Source organism: Ictidomys tridecemlineatus, chromosome 2 (genome assembly GCF_052094955.1).
Source record: "Ictidomys tridecemlineatus isolate mIctTri1 chromosome 2, mIctTri1.hap1, whole genome shotgun sequence".
NCBI lineage: Eukaryota > Metazoa > Chordata > Mammalia > Rodentia > Sciuridae > Ictidomys > Ictidomys tridecemlineatus.
The window spans coordinates 13699849-13720686 of record NC_135478.1 but is presented as its reverse complement, the minus strand read 5'-3'; the positions used below and the strand labels follow the sequence as shown (position 1 = coordinate 13720686).

General features: G+C 53.7%; 1 protein-coding gene across 1 annotated transcript; it reads left to right on the top strand.

Annotated features, from left to right (window-relative positions):
• Positions 1-30: 30 nt before the first annotated feature.
• Haus8 (HAUS augmin like complex subunit 8) lies at positions 31-20252 on the top strand. The gene is made up of 11 exons (XM_005333028.5): positions 31-285; positions 3111-3175; positions 5229-5284; positions 10615-10696; positions 12355-12447; positions 12813-12907; positions 13856-13921; positions 14012-14170; positions 15496-15637; positions 18095-18236; positions 19846-20252. The coding sequence occupies exons 1-11, from the start codon at positions 257-259 to the stop codon at positions 20042-20044; spliced, it is 1128 nt and encodes a 375-aa protein (XP_005333085.1). The 5' UTR covers positions 31-256; the 3' UTR covers positions 20045-20252.
• Positions 20253-20838: the final 586 nt, after the last annotated feature.

The window sequence follows — 20838 nt, the reverse complement described above, 5'->3', positions numbered from 1 at the left end:
GCCAGCGCGCGTGTGGGCGGGGCGCCATGAGGCCACGCCCCTTCCGTCGGCCGCGGCCACCGCCTCCCAGAGGTGGTGGGCGAGACTGTTCGAGGCGAGGAGAGGGAGGCTGGCGAGCAGGGGACTTCGGCTTCGCGCTCGCCTAGTTCGTCCCGGCCCGTGGCCACCCCTCCTGCAACTCCGCATGATGGTCCAACCCGTGGCGCGGGGGCGGGCCCAGTCTTGGAGAGCTGGCCTTTGAGTAGAAGGCGGGAAAATGGCGGATTCTTCGGGGCGCGGCGCCGGGTGAGTTGAGGCGCCGTGGGTCTGGATTTGTGGAGTCAGAGGGACCGGCCTGGCCTAGGGCCGGGCTAACGGGCAGCGGAGCTGGTGAGGGGGAACCTTGGAACGAGTCAAGATCCGACCCGTGGGAACCGTGCAGGTTCCATGAGGCCCCGGAGACTTGCGGCTGCTGCGCACGGTCGGGAACTCGGCACTGGGCAGGGCCACGAGTTCGAGTCCCGCGCCCTCCGCTTTGATGCGTGGTGACCTGGGGCAAGTGGCTTGACCTGTCTGTGCCTCACTTTCCTTCTCTGCGAAATGCAGCTGACGATGCCATTCAGCCTTGAAGGCTAAGCTTAGACGCCCCGTGGAACAGTGTGGTCCTTCATTGTGAGCTGTGCGGCCACTAAAGCATCTCCTTTCATCCTTCCAACCTCTTTATTCTGTGCTCCCCATTTACAGAGGATATAATAGACACTCAGGGAGGGTAGGTCGCTTGCCCAGGGTCCCCCAGCGGGAACAAGAAAGAGATCGCACACTTAATAGACGATGGGCAAATTCCTGAGGCGGTGCTCATCTCCTGTGTTCACTGCTAATGGTTATCGTCCTCTGCACAAACTGAAATGACGTGGGCCAGTGGGAGCAGTCATGGACGTTTCCGCCACCTCCCCTTGCCCTATTTAATTGGAAGATTGACCATAATCCAGAGCCTTGGGTTAGATCCTGGAGGGACTCTGCACTGTCCCCTCTGATTCCTCCAGTGTTGCTGGTTTGGGTTCCTGGTTCTGGCCCATCCCCGACTCTCCTGCACCCGCTCAGCTGATTAGTCAGCGATTCCTGTCCCAAGGCCCCTTCTTTCCTATTGCATCAGGCTTTGTTCACTGTGGTTTTAAGTGGAGGTGGGATGCAGTAGCGTGTGAACCGCCCCACAGCGCATTCACAGTCTGTGAAGCCATCTCCTGGATTAGAGTTTCACTTTAAAAGGAAACCGGTCCCCATGAGCAGTCACTCTCCCTGCCCCGCCCCAAATACTGGAGCTTTACCAATTCTGGACATGTCATGTAAGGGGATCATATCCTACGTGGTCTTGGTATCTAGTTTTCTTTTTACTCAGTATAATATTTTCAAGGTTCATCCTTATGAAAAAGTACCATTTATTTTTAGGGCTGAATAATACTGTGGCTTTCTTACTTTTTAAAATTTTTTTTGTAGTTGTAGATGGACAGAATGCCTTTATGTTATTTGTTTATTTTTATGTGGTGCTGAGGATCGAACCCAGTGCCTCACGCATGCAAGGCAAGCGCTCTGCCACTGAGCCACAACCCCAGGCCAGCTTTCTTACTTCTTTAAAGGAGTTTTGAAGCACTTTCTAAGATTTCCTTCTGTGTTCAGTCTGGTGTTTCCAATTGTCACTCCAGGGGCCCTCAACTTGGGCACTATGGATATGTGGTGCCAGGTCTCAGTTCTGACGGAGCTCATCCTGGGCATGTAGGGTGCTGAGCAGCATCCCTGGCTTCCTCCCACCATGCCCGTAGCACCCCATCTGTTGTGGTGGTCTATAATGTCGTCGGATCCTGTAGGATTAGTGTGTTTATAGGTAGAGGCACTAGGGTGCTTCCTGTCACACTCTCATGAAGGCGAGGCCTCGTGAGCACACACATGCAGCCACTCGGGCACCAAGAGGCCAGTGGAGGAAACCAGCCTCACCAGCACCCAGATCTCAACCTTCTGAGAAAAAAAGTCTGTTGTGTAAGCCACCAGTTTGTGGTGTTTTACACCCTAGGCCAACTAATAACACTGGCCTTGGAGCACAGTGAGGGGGCGGCAGCAGAGGGGCCCCTGTCCTTTGTAGAACTTCAGAGACCATTTTCCTGCTACTTGCCAGTGGTCTTCATGCAACATCCCCACGACATTGTCCAGCTCCTGCTTCAAACTCTTTCCCAATCCCAATTCCCTGTTGCCCACAGCAGGGCTCCACCTTCCGCAGGCTCGGGTGGGAGCCAGAGCGCCCCTTCTTGGTATGGCTGGTGAGCTAAGAATCATTTCTGCATTTTTAAACAGTTGTTTATAATCAAAAGAAGATTTTGTGACACATGAAGAGTACATAAAATGCCTCCATCTGTAAATAAAGTTTTATTGGAAACAGCCCGCCCATTCCAGTCTGCCATCCATGACTGTTCAGCCATGAGGCCTACAGAGAGGCCCGGGTTTACTGTGCGGCCCTGGAGAGAAAGCTTGCCCTCCCTGACTTAGAGGAACAGGTCCAAGACCCCGAGACCCACACTGAGAACTCTTCCAGCCTGGCCCTACTCTGACTTCCCCGACTTCATACCCTGTCCACCTTCTTCCTTTCCTGCTCCAGGCCCTACTGAATCCTCGTCTCAGATTGTCCTCTGCCATAAATGAACCCTCTTTGCTTTTCATACCCTTCTACCCGCTCTGGACCTGCCTCATAAGGAAGGTACAGATTGTCCCTCTGCGGGAAGGAACTCTGCATTTTGTTCAGCACAGTATCTTCAGGAGCATACAGTAGGCACATAAACATCTGAGGAATGAGTAAACCCGTGGCTAATTTGAGATCTTCACACTTAACAAAAATTCCCTCTTGCCCCCAAAGCTCCTGTCATTCTCTACTCAGCCCAGGAATTTGGCTCCACCACGAGGCCCATGTGACCGTGACTGCCTCGCTTCCTGTTGAGGTGGCCCAGCCTCACTAAGATTGTCCTTGGGCAGCCCAGGGACTGGGCTGTCCCCAGGAAACCCTGGCTGCCAGCTGGTGCAAGCTCCTTGCCGGCTCCTCTGTGCTTCTTGTGCCACGAGACGAACAAGACCTTTCCCCTGTCTTACAGGAAGGCTTCCGCCGCCGCTCCCAACCCCACTAGCGGTGCCAAGCCAAGAGGAAAAAGAGCACAGGGTGAGCACCATGAGCGTCTGTTCATCTAAAAAGTGGTTTGTTGTTTCATTAAGTGTTTTGGGTGGGGGAGGAAAAAACAGGCTGGAGAAAGGGGGCGGTGGCTTCACTTCCTCACAGTCACACTCAGGGGATTCTGAGTCTAGTTATCTCTGCACTGCAGCTGGGACGGACGTGTGGGAGGTCACTGCAGTGGTCACTTTGGGCATCGGGGTGCTTCAGCCATGAGCATCCCCGGGGGTTTGTCCAGGATACATCCCTTGATTACACGGGTGTGGACAGCCCGGGTTGCCCTCGCCTAGAGCCAGTCTGCAGTCGCACTGTGAAGACATGCCCGTGTGTCCAGTGCCCACCTGTGTGTCTGGCCTCACTGTTTCCAGCGCCCACCCTGTTGACCCCCCCGGCAGTGCCCAGTGTGGACAGTAGACCTAGGGTCTCCTGAGTTGGAGGTAAGCACCTCCTCAGTGTGTGCCACGTGGCAGCAGCTCTTCAGAGAGCTTCGGCTGAATTTTAGTTCCAACTGCGGGCAGGGTCGTGTGAGAGCTTGGTGGTTTTTCTCCGTGATGCTCTTGGGGATGGAGCCCAGGGCCTGCCTATGCTAGGCAAGCGCTCCGCCACGGCCTCTCCACAGACCCGCCTGACGACGTAAGGTTGCTCCCATCAGGCCTCCAGTCCACAACAAGCGGTTTGTTTCAGTTTTCTGGAAACAGGAAACTTGTGTCCCCACTGTCTGTGACAGCCAGAGCCTTAGATCCTTCCAGTTGAACAGAACTGCTGAAGGTATTACGAAGACTCCACGCAGGATGGCCCTGCTTCCTGGGAACTGGCAGTGTCCTTTGGCCCTGCCTCTTGCTCTGTCCACTGACAGCCCCTCAGTGTGCCTTGGTTCTGTCCCTGTATCCCACCTGGATCTAGCCTGGATGGTTAGTTAGGTGCCTGCACCATGAGAATGGCTTTGGATTGCCCCTGGCACCCACCTGTCCCAGTCCTCTGAGCTCTGCTCAGAGACACCGCTTGTCCCCCCTCAGGGGCGCCCTGGTGACTACCCAGCTCCTGGACAGACTCTGGGCTCCCCGTTAACCGTGGGCATGCCTCCTTTCCTCTGGAGATTGCAGCTACCACCCCAGGCCCTGTGGCAGAATCCAGTGTCGCATGAAGATGTGGCTGAAGTCACAGTCTCGCCCAGTCAGACTGTCAGGCTTCGTGATGTTGGCGCTGTCACCCCCCAGGGTCTCTTCAGTACCAAGGGAAATCACTGCTCTCTGAAGGCACCTCTGAAAAGTGCAGCTTCATTCATTCGATGTATTTCTGAGCACCGGCTCCACCCCTGGCGTGGAGTGTGGCAGTCAAACATCCCTACCCCAGGGAGACCGAGGGGAGAGAGGGCGGGAGGGAGCATCAGCAGCCTAATGAGATGCAGAGACCGTGGTGGGTGCTGTGGGCAGAAGAGCAAAGTGGCCCGGGCGGTCTAAGCTGAGCAGACGGGGTGGCAGGAACAGACCTAGAGAGAAAGCCGCAGGGCCGTCCCCAGGGGTTCTGCTATGTCTGCAGAAGACCTGGGCTCTGAGTGTCTCAGGGAGGTCCTGAGCTTGGTGTATGAGGAAGTGAGCCGGGTACTGTGAGGGGTGGTAGCACCCAGAGAAGGAAAGGGACTCTTAGGGACACATCCACAGGACTGAGCCATGGGACGCGGAGGAGGCCTTCAGTGAAAATTCATTCTTCCTTCCCCTCCCCCACTTGAGTGCACTTGCTGCTTTAGCTTCTGGGCAGAGTCCTCTCCTTGAACTTCTTGGATCCTGGCTCCAGAACTCTGTGGCTCCACCTTAGCCCAAGGAGCTGCATACAGTATGTGTCCAATCAATGTTCTTGCATGTGGTTGGTGTCCCATTTATGCTTGAGGGCTTTGCAGGACATGATCTGAGAGGAGCAGAAGGAGTACTTCCTCTTCTTCCTGTTGTTGAGCTGCGAGGGCTGATCATGTGGGAGACTGGGTATGTGTTGGGTTTACACAGTCCTTTGTTGATTTCGTTATAAATCAGCAGTGTGTCCTCCACAGGTGGAAGAGTGGTCGAGTCTCGATATTTGCAGTATGAGAAAAAAACAAGTAAAAAGGTAATAAAATATTCAATTCAACGTCTGAACCCATTCTGACTATAGTTCTGAGTCACTTGGAATTTGGAGTCAAGTCATGTGGGCCAATCTCAACCTGGTCCTTAAGGAAGCATTTTGGGGTCTTTGACTAGGTGCCTCTGAGATCTCCACCCCTCCATACACAATTATGAGTCTTTGTTGTGAGTGAACAGTTGCTGTAAGATTTCCTTTTGTAAAACCATGATCTTTATTGAAACAAAATTGTTCTTGCCTTGCTACCCAGTACATTAGTCACCCCTAGTTTCAAGACCACCAGTGCTTTGCAAGTAATACCAGCATTCATCTGTCCGTTCCTGCTTTCTGCCCCAGTACCTTCTCTGCATCACTACTCACGCATGTTAGGGCTGTATTAAGTAAAATAAGGGTTACTTGAACAAAAGTACTGTGATACTGCAGCAGTCAGTCTGAAAACTGAGATTGTTAGTAAGTGACAAGTAACTAACAGGTGGATAGTGTATACTATGTGGATACACTGGACAGATGATTCACATCCCAAGCAGCATGGTGTGGGATTTTATCATGCTACTTGGAACAGGACAAAATTTTAAAACTTAAGAATTATTTCTTGGGGTTGTGGCTTAATGGTAGAGTGCTTGTCTAGCTCATGCAAGGCACTGGGTTCAATCCTCAGCACCACATAAACATAAATAAATAAATAAAGGTATTGTGTCTGACTCCAACTAAAAAAATATTTTTTAAAAAGAGAATTATTTCTGAAATTTTCCATTCATTATTTTCACTGTGGATCACTTTTAGGATTCTGAAGCAGTCCTGGGCTTATAACTAAGCATTTAAAAAAATTTTTTTTTTAGTTGTAGATTTTATTTATTTATTTTATGTGGTACAGAAAATCAAACTAGTGCCTCACACATTCTAGGCAAGCGCTCTGTCACTGAGCTCCAACCCCAGCCCTAGCTAAGCATTTTTTTAAAAAAGACCTGCCGAGTTTTGGAGGAAAACCATGGGAGGAGCGACATGCTTCTCTTACCCATTATTTAGAGGGGAGTTTAGCAAACTACCATGTAGCCACTCAGTGAAGCCTTCACACCTGCACGGAAGATGCTTAACCACACATGAACGTGCTTGTGTGAGGTTACTGAATAGTCAGCACATCACCTAATTGCACACTCTGTTTCAGTGGAACCTACGAAGAAATGGTGAAAGGCAAGTTGGGTTGCTCCTCTGCTTTCTAAATCTCGGTTTGTGATGCACAAAATTCAGTTAAATAGTCATTTCTGCCACCTGCCCCATGCTCTGCACAGGGTGGAATGGTGGGTGGCAGGTTCCTAAGAATGTGACGTGAGATGTCGCTTGAGGAAAAAGGCAACTTTGTCACTCGGGGTTCCCCTCCTTGGAGTGATTTTCAACAAAGGCCACAGTCCACAGTCACAAGTCTACGTTGCCTTGAAAACTTTGTTACAGCGCCCCCGTGTGTCTGTGGGCGGTGTTGATCTAGAGCTTCCAGAGCATTCTTTTTTTTTCTTCTTCTTCTTCCCATTTTTAAAATCAAAGTTTAATTAACAGAGTCACCTCCCCCTGCTCAGCATGAGGCTCTGCAGGTCCTGATAACGCAGTCTCAGAACCTTCTCCACCGTCCAGAGAAAGCAGCCCACTCCAACCTCGCCCTGTGGGAGCCTCCGCTCTCCTGTCCCCAGGCAGCCACTGACTTGCTTTCTGGTCTTGCGGTTAGCCATTTCCAGAAGGCCTTCCAGAAGGCCCGGTCAGTGGTGGGCGGCCTTAGGCCTCCGGCTTCTGACCCCCAGGTGCACCCGCCACCCTCCCTGTCGTGTGCGATGGTGGCAACTTCCTTCTTAGGGCTGCGTCAGTGCCGCTGTGTGGAGGGACCACCTTCGCTGGTCCAGAGGCGCTGGTTTTCCATTTTGGCGATCATGAGCAAACCCACTACTGGCCGCGTATCCCTTATCTGAACTATTTGAGACCATAAGTATTTCAGATTCTGGAGTTTTTCACATTTTAGAATATTTGGAGAGGCTTTATGGGTTGAACCCCCATGATCAGAAAATCTGAAACCTGAAACATTCTGAGCACCATGTTGGCACTCTTTGGATTTTTGATTTGGGGGTTAGGGACGTCTAGCCTGTATAAACCTCTGTCTGCGTTTGGGTGGACGTGTTTTCATTTTTCCCAGGAGCAAGGTGGCTGGCTCGTTGGAGGCGTGTGTGCTTAATTTTACAAAAGCTGCACCATTTTACATCCCACCAGGCACATAGGAGAGGTGTCGTGTTTTCTTTTAAGTCTTAGTCCTGCTGGGTGTGGAGGGTGTCTCACTGTAGCAGTTGATACTAGGCATATTTTCATGTGCTTATTGGTCATTCTCATATCTTTTTTAAATTTGCTTTTCTGTAGTGTAGGTGCAGCATGCCTGTATTGTTTTTTATTTATATGTGGTGCTGAGGTTCGAACCCGGTGCCTCACACGTGCTAGGCAAGCGCTCTGCTCTGGGTTTCAGCCCCAATCCTTATTCTTATATCTTTGCTGACTTGTCTCTTCAAACTTTTTGCCAGTTTTAAAGTTGGGCTGTTTTCTAAATGTTGCCGAGTCGCAAGGGTTCTTTCTGTAATCAGCCCTTCACGCAGGGTGAGACCATCCTCACAGTCCGCAACGGCCTGTCGCTCTCCTGAGTGCCTTTGAGGAGGGAGAGGCTGGACTGTGATGAAGGCCAGCCTCAGTTTCTGCTTTTATGGGTCATGCTTTATGTCTTACCTAAGAAGTCCCTGCCAACCCAAAGGTTGTTTCCTGAGTTTTCTTGCAGGTATTTATGGTCTTGGGTTTAACATTTAAGTCTGATACATTTTGATTTAGTTTTCCCCTATCCTGCCATGTGGGAATCAAAGTCCCATTGTTAGTGTGTGGGTGTCCAGTTCAAGCTGCAGCTGCTGAAATAACTTTCCTTTCCCCATTGTCTTATCACCTCTTTTTTTTTTTTTTTTTTTTTGGTACTAGAGATTGAACCCAGGGGTGCTCGACCACAGAGCACCATCCCCAGCCCTATTTTGTATTTTATTTAGAGACAGGGTCTCACTGAGTTGACTAGCGCCTCACTAAGTTGCGGAGGCTGGCTTTGAACTCCCGATCCTCCTGCCTCAGCCTCCTGTGTAAAGCGAGGCTCTTATCTCTCGAGTGATCAGGTGCCATTCGTGTCCGCGTCATTTCTGGACTCCATTTTCTCGACAGTCTGTGGTCTTTCCTTCCAGCAGTCCCCACTGCCGCGGCTGCTTAGTAGCTTTGTCCTTAACTAAAATCAGGTAGATTAAAAACTCCCGTTCTGTTCTTTGCAAAATGGTTTCATCTTTCTGCCTTTTTGTGGAACGTTTAAAATAAGTTTTTCATTTTCTCAGCAAAACTCTGGCTGGAATTCTGACTGTGGCGTCAGAATCAATGTTGGGAGAAGGCCATCCGAATGGCACGGAGTCTTCCGGACCGTGGACGCGGCGAACTTCTCCATTTACTTAGCTCTTCTTGGACTTTTTTTAATAGTGCTTTGTACTTTCCAGTGTTTAGATCTTACACATTTTTATTGGGTTTGTATGTAAACATTTGTTGGTGTTTAGTGCTGTTACCCATGGGGTTTTTGTTCTTGACAGTAGAATGCACTTTGGCACAGACATGAATGGATACATGGTACTTTTAACTTCAGGTTCCAAACTTGTTCCTTGCTTAGAGAGAGGATCCATTTTTCACATTGACTCTGTGTTCTGCAACCTGCTGTGTTAAGAGTTCTCCAGAGAAACAGAATCAGGAGATATATTTTATGTTTATGTATGTGTGTATAATTCACATTATATTTGTATTTATTACATAGAGATTTATTACAGTAAATGAATAAATCTCTCATGTAATGATAAAGCCTGAGAAGTCCCTTGATCTGCTGCCGTCTGCGAGCACCAGACCCAGGAAATCTGGTGTTGTCACCTGGTGTGGGATGAAAGGCCTGAGGACTTAAGGGTGTGGGTGGTGTAATCCTAGTCCAGGGCCTGGAGGAGGTGAGAGGTCTCAGCTCAGTCAGACGGGCAGGAAGCAGAGGAGCCAATTCCCTTTCACCTTCTCCCCCTGCTCAGGCCCTCAGGATGGCTGGCGGTGGCCATTCATGTTGGGGGGCCACACCCAGGATACACTCGACCGTGACGTTTCACCTGGCACCTTGTGGCCATTCAAGTGGACACACAAAATGAGCCATCACACCTGGTACATTTCTTTCTTAGTTTTGATCATGATTTTGAGGAAGTTTGGGGGTTTCTATGTGAAGAATCATGTCTTTAAGAAATAAGTCTTAGGATGGGCATGGTGGCACATGCCTGTCATCCCAGCAGCTCGGGAGACCGAGGCAGGAGGATCGAGAGTTCAAAGCCAGCCTCAGCAACAGGGAGACTCTAAGCAACTCAGTGAGGCCCTGTTTCTAAATAAAATACAAAATGCGGCTGGGGTGGGGCTCAGTGGTTGAGTGTCCCTGAGTTCAAGCCCCGATACCTCCCAAGAAAAGGAGTCTGATTTTTCTTTTCCAGCCTGTTTATATGTAATTTCTCTTGGGGTGGGGGGCTGTTTGTTTTGGGTTTCTTTCGTTGTTGCTTTTGTTGTCTGTTCTGGGCGGCACTTCGATGCTTTACACTGAGCAGCTTCCCTGCCCTTTATTTTCCATTTGGAGACGGGCCGCCCCGTCGCCCAGCCTGGCCGTGACTTCCAAGTGGCTGTGGTTATGGGCACGCGCTGCCTCACCTGGTTTCTCTAGCCCTGTAGAAGGTTTGTGTGTTGTGTTTTTTGTTTGTTTGTTTGTTTGTGGTTTTGTTTTGCTTTTTGTCATTAGGATTATAAGAGCAGCACTGGGTAAATTGCATGCTTAATTTTGGTAATTCTGAAGATTAATACCTGCATAAAAACTTTTTTTTTAAAGACCAAGTAATATGTTCTCACCAGAAAACAAGCAAATACTGAAAAGTATACAGAAAAAATCCATCCCCTGCACCTGCCATACCAAAGATATAATGTGCAAACCATGTGCTGTGCCTGTGAGTGTCCCCATTTTGACAAAATTTGTACATCCTGTATATAAAGATAAGATTTCAAAACTCCTAAGTCTCTCTTTCACCTCAAAAAAGAGCAGGTACCAGTTCAGGTGTTTCCAGGGCTCCCTCTCAGGAGGGAAAGGGTCTTGTCCTTTTGTTTTGTTTGTTTCTTTTGTGTTTTGTGGTGCTGGGGGTCAAACCCCGTGCTTACCTCTGAGCCACACCTCCAGCCCTGTCTCCTCCTCTGAATGTCACATGTTCTTGGAACAGGCTCCTGCAGCAGATGCATTGAAAGCCAGCGGGAAGGTGCCTGAAGGTGGAAGGAAGGCCACCCTGCTCCAGAAGAGCAAAGGTGGGACACACCCTGGGCCTCGGGGTTGGGGGCACGATCGGGGACTTTGTTTTGAAGCGTGCAGTGTGGAGGCTCCCGTTCTTTCTGGGAAGCACTGAAGAAGGAGCCAGGCAGCGTTTGATCAAGGACAGGTTAGGGGCACACGGGGAGGTGAGGAGGGGAGGCAGGGAGGCCACTTCCTTCCTGTGTGGCCCCAAAGAAGAGCTGTTCTGCCATCGAGGCTCTTCCTGCAGCGATGGCTCCTGAGTACACATCTGTGTCCCCACCGGCACTCTCAGGGGCATACAGGATGGGGAGCCTCATCCTCCTGCCGCCTCACTGCCCTGGGTCGGCCTTCCTCATCTCCTGCGCTGGGAGCAGTGAGGGACTCTCCTGTCATCTCCTAGAAGCTGCCACCAACAAAAGGAGCAGTTTCTAGTTTTTCTGATTGTGGATGTGACGTGTATTCATTATAAAAATTGCAGAGCAGGGATCAGGCTGGATGGTGCTAGTCCATTTTTTGTTGATGTAACAGGATTCCTGAGCCTGGGTAATTTATCATTTTTTAAAAACGAGGTCGATTTGACTGACAGTTCCAGAAATCCAAGAGCATGGCCTGGCTTCAGGTGAGGGCCCCGTGCTGCTCCACACATGGTGGGAGGTGGAGGAGAGGGAGAGGACACAGTGGTGACCTGCTTTATGTCAGCCCTTCTCATGAGGACGAGTCCAGAAATCAGTCCTCCTAAAGCCCCACCGCCTCAGTGCTGTCCCCTGGGGTCCGGCCTCAGCATGAGCCCACACCACTGGGCTCTCCTCTCCTCGATGTCGCATCCAGTTTCTCAGCTGCGTGGCTCATTGAATGGCCTCCTGCTCAGTTCCAAGCTGACGGTGTGTTGCTCAGACCATCTGTTGGCGCTCGCAGTGTCCCGAGCCCTGAGTGACTGCAGCATGCTGGACAGCACCGCTGCTCTCAGCCGGGGAAGCCCAGTTTGGCCATTTTAAATCCAGGCTAAAAAAGACAAAGGGACTCCCGGGAAAATGAACGGTCCAGAAGCTGCAGAGGAAGGATGGCGAGGGCAGGAGGCGGCCCGATGATGACACTGTCACATCTTGAGCATCTTGCACACCGAGTGGAAGGGCTTCTTTGCATCTTTTTGTAATAAAGAACGTCTCTTCTAGATTACAGGTTGAGCAGTCCCTAGTCTGAGATCTGCCGTACTCCAAAATCCGTCACTTTTTGTGTACCAGTGTGACACCACAATGGGAAAATTCTGCACTGTGAAACTCTTTCATGCCCAAGACTATTTTTTAAAATATTGTGTGAAGTTACCTTTGGCCTGTGTGTCTAAGGTGCATAGGAAACATCAACCAGTTTTGCATTTAGACTTGGGTCCCAGGCCCAAGATACCTCATTTTGTATATGCAAATGTTCCAAAATCCCAAATCCTAAATACTTCCGGTCCCAGCCATTTCAGATAAGGGATCTCAGCCTGTGTTTAAAGCACATATTCAGGTGGGCTGGGAATTTCCACTGTACATCAGCCTTTCCTACACTAGGCAGAAGCTGGGTATTTGGAAGCGAGTGGTATCGTACAACAGGTTGCCAACGTTCCCTGACATAAACGTTGAGTGTCTCGCTGCCCCTGGTGCTGACTTGGGGGTTCCTGTTTGGACCGCAGATGGCAGCGGAACCGTGAAGGGAGACCTGCAGTCCACGCTGCTGGAAGGGCATGGCACGGCCCCGCCTGACCTGGATCTCTCCGCCATTAATGGTAAATGGTTCATTTCACCTCCTCTGTCCCTGCTGGGTTGTTGTGGGTCTTAGTGGGGCTTCCAAAGTAGAGATGGCCCCCGCATTGTGGTTCGGTTTAGGATTTCTCAAGTTCATGATGGTGCCAGTACACATTGAATCTGGATCTTCTCTTGGGGTACGTGATGTGCAGTTCAGACTTCTCCTGTGATGCTGGGCAGCAGGACACAGCTTCCAGTCAGTGCCAGGACCACAGGGGACGCCTCTGCCGCAGTGTGCCGTGTGGCTCAGCTGGGCTGCGGGAGGCGGATTCAGTGCATTTCCAGCTTACAGAGGGTGGTGGGATGAGCTGTGCTGCTCAGCTTCCAGGACCCCTCTTTGTCTCAGACAGGAGCATGATCAGGAGGACTCCACAGCTGGAAAAGACCGTGGCAAAGAAAACCGAGTCGACGTCATTTATTGCCCCGCGGAAAAAGAACCCGGTTAGTGTCCAAGGTGAAAGAGCAGCTGCCAGCAGGTCGCGCCCTCTGACTTAGTGCCGGCCCTGCCGCAGCTGCTGCCCGAGGCCCAGGGCTGCAAGAGCAAAACAAGACCACAGACGTTCTTAGGTCCATCGCAGAGGTTGCATTTATGGGTATTTGGAAGCAAGAGTGAGCTCCAGGGGTGCAGCTCAGGGGTAGAGCACCCGCCCAACATGCAGGACCCTGGGTTCCATCCCCAGCTCTGTCCCCCACACAAAAATATTGGCTCCTTCTCTGCGCTAGGGTAGAGGCCAGGTGCTGTTCCCTGGTGGGAGGACGGCTGGGCCATGGTCTCTGTAGGGCTGGATGGGAGTTTGGGCAGAAGTTCTGGTTTAGTGCCTGGTCCGTGGCCCTCCCCTTACTGCCTGGCTATTCCCTCTCCATCTCCTGGCTTCGGGAGGCCGCCAGCCCTCTCTCTTCCTTCTCTAGAACACAGCTCCCAGAGACTAAATAAATGGTGCACACCTGTAAGCCCAGCCCCCGCAGAGGCTGAAGCAGGAAGGTCACAGATTCAAACCGGCCTCAGCAACTTAGTAAGACCCTGCCTCAAAATTAAAAAAAAAAAAGTCTGGGGACGTGGCTCAGTGGCAGATTACTTGTTGAGCACATGAGGGCCCTGGGTTCCGTCCCCAACCCCACAAAAGAAAACTATTTTTTTTAATGGAGAAAGTGCCTGTAGGGGGGCTGGGGTTGTGGCTCAACAGTAGAGCGTTCACCTAGCCCGGGCAGAGCCCTGGGCTCCATCCTCAGCACCACATGAAAATAGAAGAAAGGTATTGTGACCACCTACAACTAAAACAAAATACTTTATAAAATAAAAAAAGAGCTTGTAGGTTTGGGTTCTGCTCGAGGGAAGCGAGCTGGCTTTAATTTCTTGGGATTCAAAAGGGTCTTGGTCTTTTTCTCAAGGAGCCAACAGAAGTGATGGAGATGATGGAATCCCAGACGTTACTGCTGAGCCTGCTGACGCTGAAGGTGACAATCTGTTCCCACGTGACGTGTGCACGGGGCCCTCCATAAACTGCAGCAGGGTCCCCGGCCTGAGCTCCTGTTTCCACTGAACAGATGGAGAACGGTCTTGCTGAGTTTGAGGAGGAGGCGGAGAGGAACTTGGTGCTCGTGTGCAGAGAGGCGGCGGCCCTGCAGGAGCAGGCCCACGGGCTGCGGCGCAGGCTCTTCCTCTGCCAGAGGACCCGGGAGCTGGCCGAGACCCTCGACGCCCAGGTCAGGTGTGAGTGACGTGGTGACCACAGCTCCGAGCAGAGGATTCCCCGTGGGGTCATCTCACTGGGAACACTGGAGTGTGAGGGAGCACTCACTGGACATGTCCCTGCTTGCTCCCTCTGGCAGGACTGGCCTCTGATGGCAGGGTACAGGACTGGACCAGAAGACCAGGTTATAACATGGAGCAAGGGCCAGTGAGGGACCCGTCCCTTCCCCACCAGTGCACAGTCCTTGGGCGCCGGCCAGTCTTGTGTGACTAGAGGAGCACATGCTCTGGCCCACCCTGCAGGGTCAGGGTGCTGGCAGGAGACACTCTCTCTCCATGCTGTGTGGTCAGCACTGGGACAAAGGTGTCCGTGCCAGGGAAGGACACAGCCAACCCTGGGAACCCAGAGCCAGACCCGGGACGGGAGGCCTCACCCAGCATGAGTCTCCTGTGGTGGCCTGACAGCTGAGCGCTGTTCTTTTCTGGTCTGGAGACCAAAGGCCAGGAGCCGGGTGCTGGCAGGGCAGCTCTGCCCAGGGCCGTGAGGGAGGGTCTGTGCCAGCCTGTTTCTCTGGCTGAGCTGTCTTTTCATGTGTCTTCCCTGCGTCCAAATTTCCCCTTTTGGGGGACCCAGTCATGTTGGATGGGGGCCCACCTGCTGACCTTCTTGGGGAGCATCACTTTTTTAAAGACCCTCTCTCCCAATGAGGTCACGTCTCGAGATCCTGGGAGTTAGGACTTCAGATACGAATTGGGAGGACATAGTTCAGCTCGTAACACCAGCGTGTGCCTGTGAGCACCCTGCAGCCAGGTCCTGGGGCTGAGCACACACAGGTTCCTGTCCTTATGAAGCCTTAGTGCAAGGAAAAGATGATTCAGTGCACAGACACACCGTCTCGCAGCCCAGAGAGGACCTGGCCTGTGTGCGCGGGGAAGCGGGCTGAGCGCCAGGGCTGGGCGGTCCGGGTGTTTTGGGCTGAGTGGTCTGCGATCCTAGTCGAGCCTTTGGTCTGGGCACAGAGAATGGTGGACGTGGTTTTGTGTGAAGAGCCCAGGCCTCCTTGGATCTGCTGGTGCCCCCTGGCCACAGAGAGTGAGGGGGAGCCTGCTGCACCCTCAGAGGCTTCCTGGGCATCGGGACCCCTAGGGGTTGGTGGAAGGACGGGGCTGCGTCTCAGGCTTGCACTGTGGCGCCCGAGGACAGGAGGGGTGGCTCGGTGGTGGAGCACGCGCTTAGCTGGCCCGATGCCCTGGGCTCCATCCCAGCAAAAAAAAAAAGGAAAACCACTCCCCACTGATGTCCCAGGGCCTCCTCACAGCCCTCTCCCTCCTCCTGCAGATGGAGCTGCTCAGCCCCTTCGAGGCGGTGTGTGAGCGCTTTAAGGAGCAGTACAGGACGTTCGCCACAGCCCTGGACACCACAAGGCACGAGCTGCCTCTGAAGTCCATCCATCTGGAGGGAGACGGGCACCAGCTCTTGGGTAGGAAATGGCGCCAAGTGGGGGGAGCAGCGGGGAGACCCACCCCAGCATGGCAGTGCTTCCCGTGTGCCCACAACCTTTGCCCCCTGGTGCCAGTGTGACGGGCACCCTCTCGCCATGGAATGACAGGGCCCTGGGGGCCAGCGAGGCTGTGCTTCCTCCAGGGCCTCGGCCTGCACAGGCCATGGGGCTGGGGTTGGAGCCCAGGGCTGTGGGATCCAGGGGGACCTCCATTCCTTCTGAAAGGTGTCCACAGGGCAGCTGCGTCCCCTGAGCCTGGGTCCCTAAAAATGTGCCTTGGCAGTAGGAGGGGAGATGGACAAAGTCACAGTTCCTGTCCTGCACGGGGCCTCCATCTATCTGAAGGCCTTGGCGAGCCTGGAAGCTGCAGGGCAGGGTGAGACCCACCGTGGGTCAGGTGTCCCTCCAGGCGTATTGCAGGGGCCCAGGACATGCCCCTCCACCTCCCTAAAGCCAAGGAGGAGGGCTTCCCGGGACTGAGCGCACCTGCCTGGTGGCCAGCTCTCCCCAGCCTTTTCTGTGGTGTAGCTCTTGTTTGGTGCCAGGGATGGGACCCAGGGTGCGTGGTGGGCAAGCGAGTACCCCCGAGCTCCACCCCAGCCTTCATGGTTCTCACTGGGCTGCGCTGCCCAGGCTGGCCTCGGCCTGGAGCTCAAGCGTCCCCCCCAGCCTCTGGAGGTGCTGGAATACAGGTGCCCCTGGGACATATGGTTTTGTCATGCATCCTGAGACTTGTGACCCGCTCACTTGCTGCGTGCGTGCCTGTACGTACACAGGCTGCGTTCTCTCCCCGTCTTGTGAGCGTTTCTTTTTTCTTCTTCCTTTGTTTATGGAGGGGCTTCCTGGGGATTGAGCCCAGAGGCGCCTTACCACTGAGCCGCTTCCCCGGCCTTTTTACTTTTTTATTCTGAGACAGGGTCTCACTAAGTTGCTGAGGCTGGCCTTAAGCTTGTGATCCTCCTGCCTCGGCCTCCTGCACCACTGGGCTTATAGGCGAGGGCCACCGTCCCAATTCTCATGAGCGTTCCTCTTTGTGGGAAGAACACATGGGTCACATGCCCATTCTACAGCCGCATGTGACTTAGCCCTCCCTTCCTGGTTGAGAATCAGTGCCTGGGGTTCTGTTTTATGGTTGGTCACCCCACACTGTCATTCTTGGCTCCATCTCTGACATGTGCCTTAAGTGGTCACCAGGCATTAGACCAGGGACAGCGGGTTTTCTGTAGCTGCTGGAACAAATGACCGCAGACCTGGGTGGCTTAACACAAGGGAAGTGTGTTCCCTCAGTCCTGGAGGCCAGAGTCTGAAATCCAGGTGTTGGCAGGACTGGTTCCTTCTAGAGACTTGGGGGGCATCTGTTCCAGGCCTCTCTCCTGGCTTCTGATGTTGGTGGCAACCCCCGGCGTCCCTTTCCTGTGGCCATGACACTGCAGGCTCTGCCTCCAGCTTCACGTGGCTTCTCCTGAGTGTCTCTAACTGAACCTCCCCCTCCTGGAGGTCCCTGGTCATTGTTTGGAGCCCGCCTGCTGACCTCATCTCTACTCAGTGACATCCACAAGGATCCAATGTCCAGTTAAGGTCACTTCATGGTCCCTGAGCTTAGGACTTGAGCATCCTGTTTGGAGGACATGGTTCGGTCCACAACAGGAAGCAGAAGAGGACGTGCAATTATAAGGCTCTTGGAAGCTTCCCAGAACGTGTCCTGCAGTGAACCTGGCCTGCCTGTGACGTGCCGTCTCAGCACAGGTGGCATGTGCTCCACGGCCACAGGCGTCCCTTGCTCATGCTTACAGAGGTGCTGAGGACAGGGAAGAGGGACAGAGGGCTAATAGTAAGTGGCCTGGGCCTGGCCAGAGGATGCCAGACACAGCCGTCTCACGGACAGCTTTGTCACGGGCTGCAGTGGTCTCTGTGGGGCACCACAGTGGTGTTGCAGTGACCGCCCACATGGTGGACATGCCTGTCCCACGACCTTGGCCACGCGACCCCAGCCTGGCTTAGTCCACGTGCTTCTGCTGTAACGGTGCTGGGGTCACTTATGATGAGCCAGTGTATACACTGGTTTGTGGGTCTGGATGCAGGGACGTCCAGTACCAAGGGGCGCATCCCGCGAGGGCTTTCTGGTCTCATGGTGGAAGAGCAGAGGGTGGGTGGGGGGACCCGGGATCAGACTGGCCGTACCCTGAAGCCCCTCTGCAGTGGGCGCTGTTATGAGGTCCCTGGGCCTCCTCACCTCGCAGCACCCCTGCCTCGGGGACCCAGTTTCCGACACCTGCCTTGTGGGTTGTCCAGGCCGGGGCGCAGCTGTCTTCTTCCCTCCCGCGGCCCCTCGGCGTGTCGCAGTGATGGCCCCAGCCTCACAGTGCACTGAGGAAAGCCACCCACACTCAATGCGCCCGTCCCTTGATCCCCCGCTGACAGCCCTGTCCCCTCCAGGTGCTCTGCAGCGTGACCTGGAGACCACCCACCGCCTCCTGGGGGAACTCGGCGTAGGCAGTGCTGAGGAGAACGAGCAGGTGCTGGCCCTGCTGCACGAGCTCAGGGACGCCACCTCGAGCAAAGACCTGGAGCTGCGGAGGTACCGCTGGGCCCCGGGCAGGAGGGGAGCAGGGCTGGGGCCGGGCAGCCTCCCAGGCCTCTACAGGAGGGGAGCAGCCAGCAGGTGTCGCTGTCATCCCCTGTGGGCACCCGTCTGTCCAGAAGCCTGGAGTTCATTTTCTAGCTCAAGTCAGTTCTGAGAACGGGATGCCAGGTGCAAAGGGGTCACAGATGTCACAGATGGGGACTAGAGTGGCAGCACCAGGGACCAGCAAGACAGGGAGGGGGACCACAGAAGAATTGAGACCCACCTCTCAAGAGTCCCTATAAGTCCCAAGCAGCCAGATGGGAAGGGTGTCACATCCGTGTCCAGCATTCAGGTGACCTTGGACCAGCCCCGTGCACTTTGAGTTCTGGTCTTTGTTCTCTGCTGTGCTGGGGCAGGAGCGGGGCCTTGAGCACCTGGGCCAAGCGCTGCCCTGGGCTGCTCCCGGCTCTGGAGGGTGCTTTCCCAACTTCCTGCTGAGCTATAAACACCACAGAAAAGGCCCAGGCCCAGCGGAGCAGCCGGCCGCCTGTGCAGAGCACGTGGCCTTGGGGCGCCAGCCCCGCATCCCACAGGTTACAGCAGCCTCGCTAAGGACCTCTGGTCACCCTTCCAGCTAGGGGTTCTTCCAGAAAAGAATCTGTTCCCCTGGCGCAGTGGCCCGTACCTGTAATCTCAGGTACTGGGGAGGTTGAGGTGGGAGCGTGCAGGTTCAAGGCCAACCTGGCAACTGAGCAAGACCCTGTCTCAAAATAAAATAGAAGGGGCTGGGGCTGGGGCTCAGGGGCAGAGCGCTTGCCTAGCACGGCGAGTCCTGGGTTCCCTCCTCAGCACCGCAGAACAAGACAAAAAGAACCTTGTTTCCTCTTCCTTCACAATCGCACGTACAGTTCCTGAGATGCCTAGAATGTTTGAAGGGACTCATAAGAAACAGCTGTCACCTCTATGGCACTTCTCTCTCCCATGTGTGGCCCTAGGACAAAATCAGGGGGTACACCAAAGGTTTACGGAGGGTGAGGGTCCCAGGTGGAAGGTTAAATGTGCAGGTCTAGTCTCACCAGTGGCCTGAGGGCCGGGACTCCGTTCTGTTCATGGCTGTACCACCCGCTCCTAGGACTGCGCTGACACAGTGTTGATGCTTCCCAGGTGCCGGTGGCCCTCTGTCCTTGAGTCCCACATCTGCAGATTTAACCAACCACAGGTCGAAATATTCTTTAAACAACTGCATCCGCACAGAACATGCACAGACTTGAGTCACGGTTTCCTAAATCACACAGTAGAACAGCTGTTCAGGCACGTACATTGTACCAGCTCTCCTGCGTCATCCAGAGACAGTCCCACGACTGTGGAGGGCGTGTGCAGGTTCTTAGCAAGTGCTGTCCCATGTCACAGGGTAAAGCGGGGCTTCTGGCAACCCGAGTTCCTGGCTCGGCTCCCCGTGGCGCTGAGGGCTGCGGGCTTTGCCGAGCTCTGGCTCTCCTCAGCCCTGCCTGGGCTGCGCTGGGTCCCACGTTGCCGCCCCTCGTTCCTCTCCGAGGTTCTAGTTTCTTTAGGTTGTGGCCACAGGGGGGAAACGTCTCCATTCATTCTCTTGTATTCACAGGATCTTCTCCCAGGTGCTGGAACTTTCTGCTGAGGCGAGTAAAGAGGCAGCATTGATAAACCAGGAGGTCTGGGAAGAGGCCCAAGGCCTGGGGACCGCCAGCCAGTGGTACTTCAATGCAGATGGCACCTTCGGGAACCCTCTGGGAGAGCCGAGAAGCACGGTCCTCTCCAGGGACAACAAGCCACATGCCCAGTGAATCCCATGCAGGCCTGTCCCCTAACCCAAGCCAAGCCCTTCCTTCCGGGAGTTGGGAGGAAGACCCACTTTGTGCCTCTCTCTCGGGGTGGGGTTCGCAGTGACTCGGGGCGTCCGACACTTGAGCACTTTACAGGCCCTGTCAGCGGCTCGGCTGTCTTGGTGTTTGTGATGTCCTTGTTTAATGTTCAGGAAGTAAGACATTTGCATCCGGGGTTCTTGTTTTCTGTGGAGTGGACAACTGGGGGGTCTTGTTCAGGTCCCACTGAGCCTGGGGACCTCCACAGGTGACAGGTTGGATATCTCCTCTGGAGGGTTGGGACCAGAGCTGTGTGGATTTCAGGTTTAGGATATTCACATGCGTGACGTCTGTCACGTGGCCTCCACAAGGACTTCATCGTTAGGTCGAGGTTGGTGGTTTTTCTCTTGATGCTGGTGGTGGAACCCGGGCCCTGTGCATGCCAGGTCCACCCTCAGCCCTGGGTCCCGGTTTCATACTAGTGGCCTGGGGAAGTGTCCCCCATCCACATAACGACCACGCCCATGACGTTCAGCTACAGGAGGCCCGGCCTCTTCAATGAAGCAGCCTTGACATTCCAATTTTCACCTAAACTTGTCCCCCAGTTCTCCAGTCTCAAGGTGTGTGGGCAGCTATAACAAAATACCGTAGACCAGGGGCTTGTAAACAAAACAGTGGAGGCTGCATGTCCAAGACCAAGTCAGAGTGTGGTGAGGACCTGCCTCCTTCTTGCCATGTTCCCACGAGCGTTCCCTTGGGCCTCTTACAAGAGCACT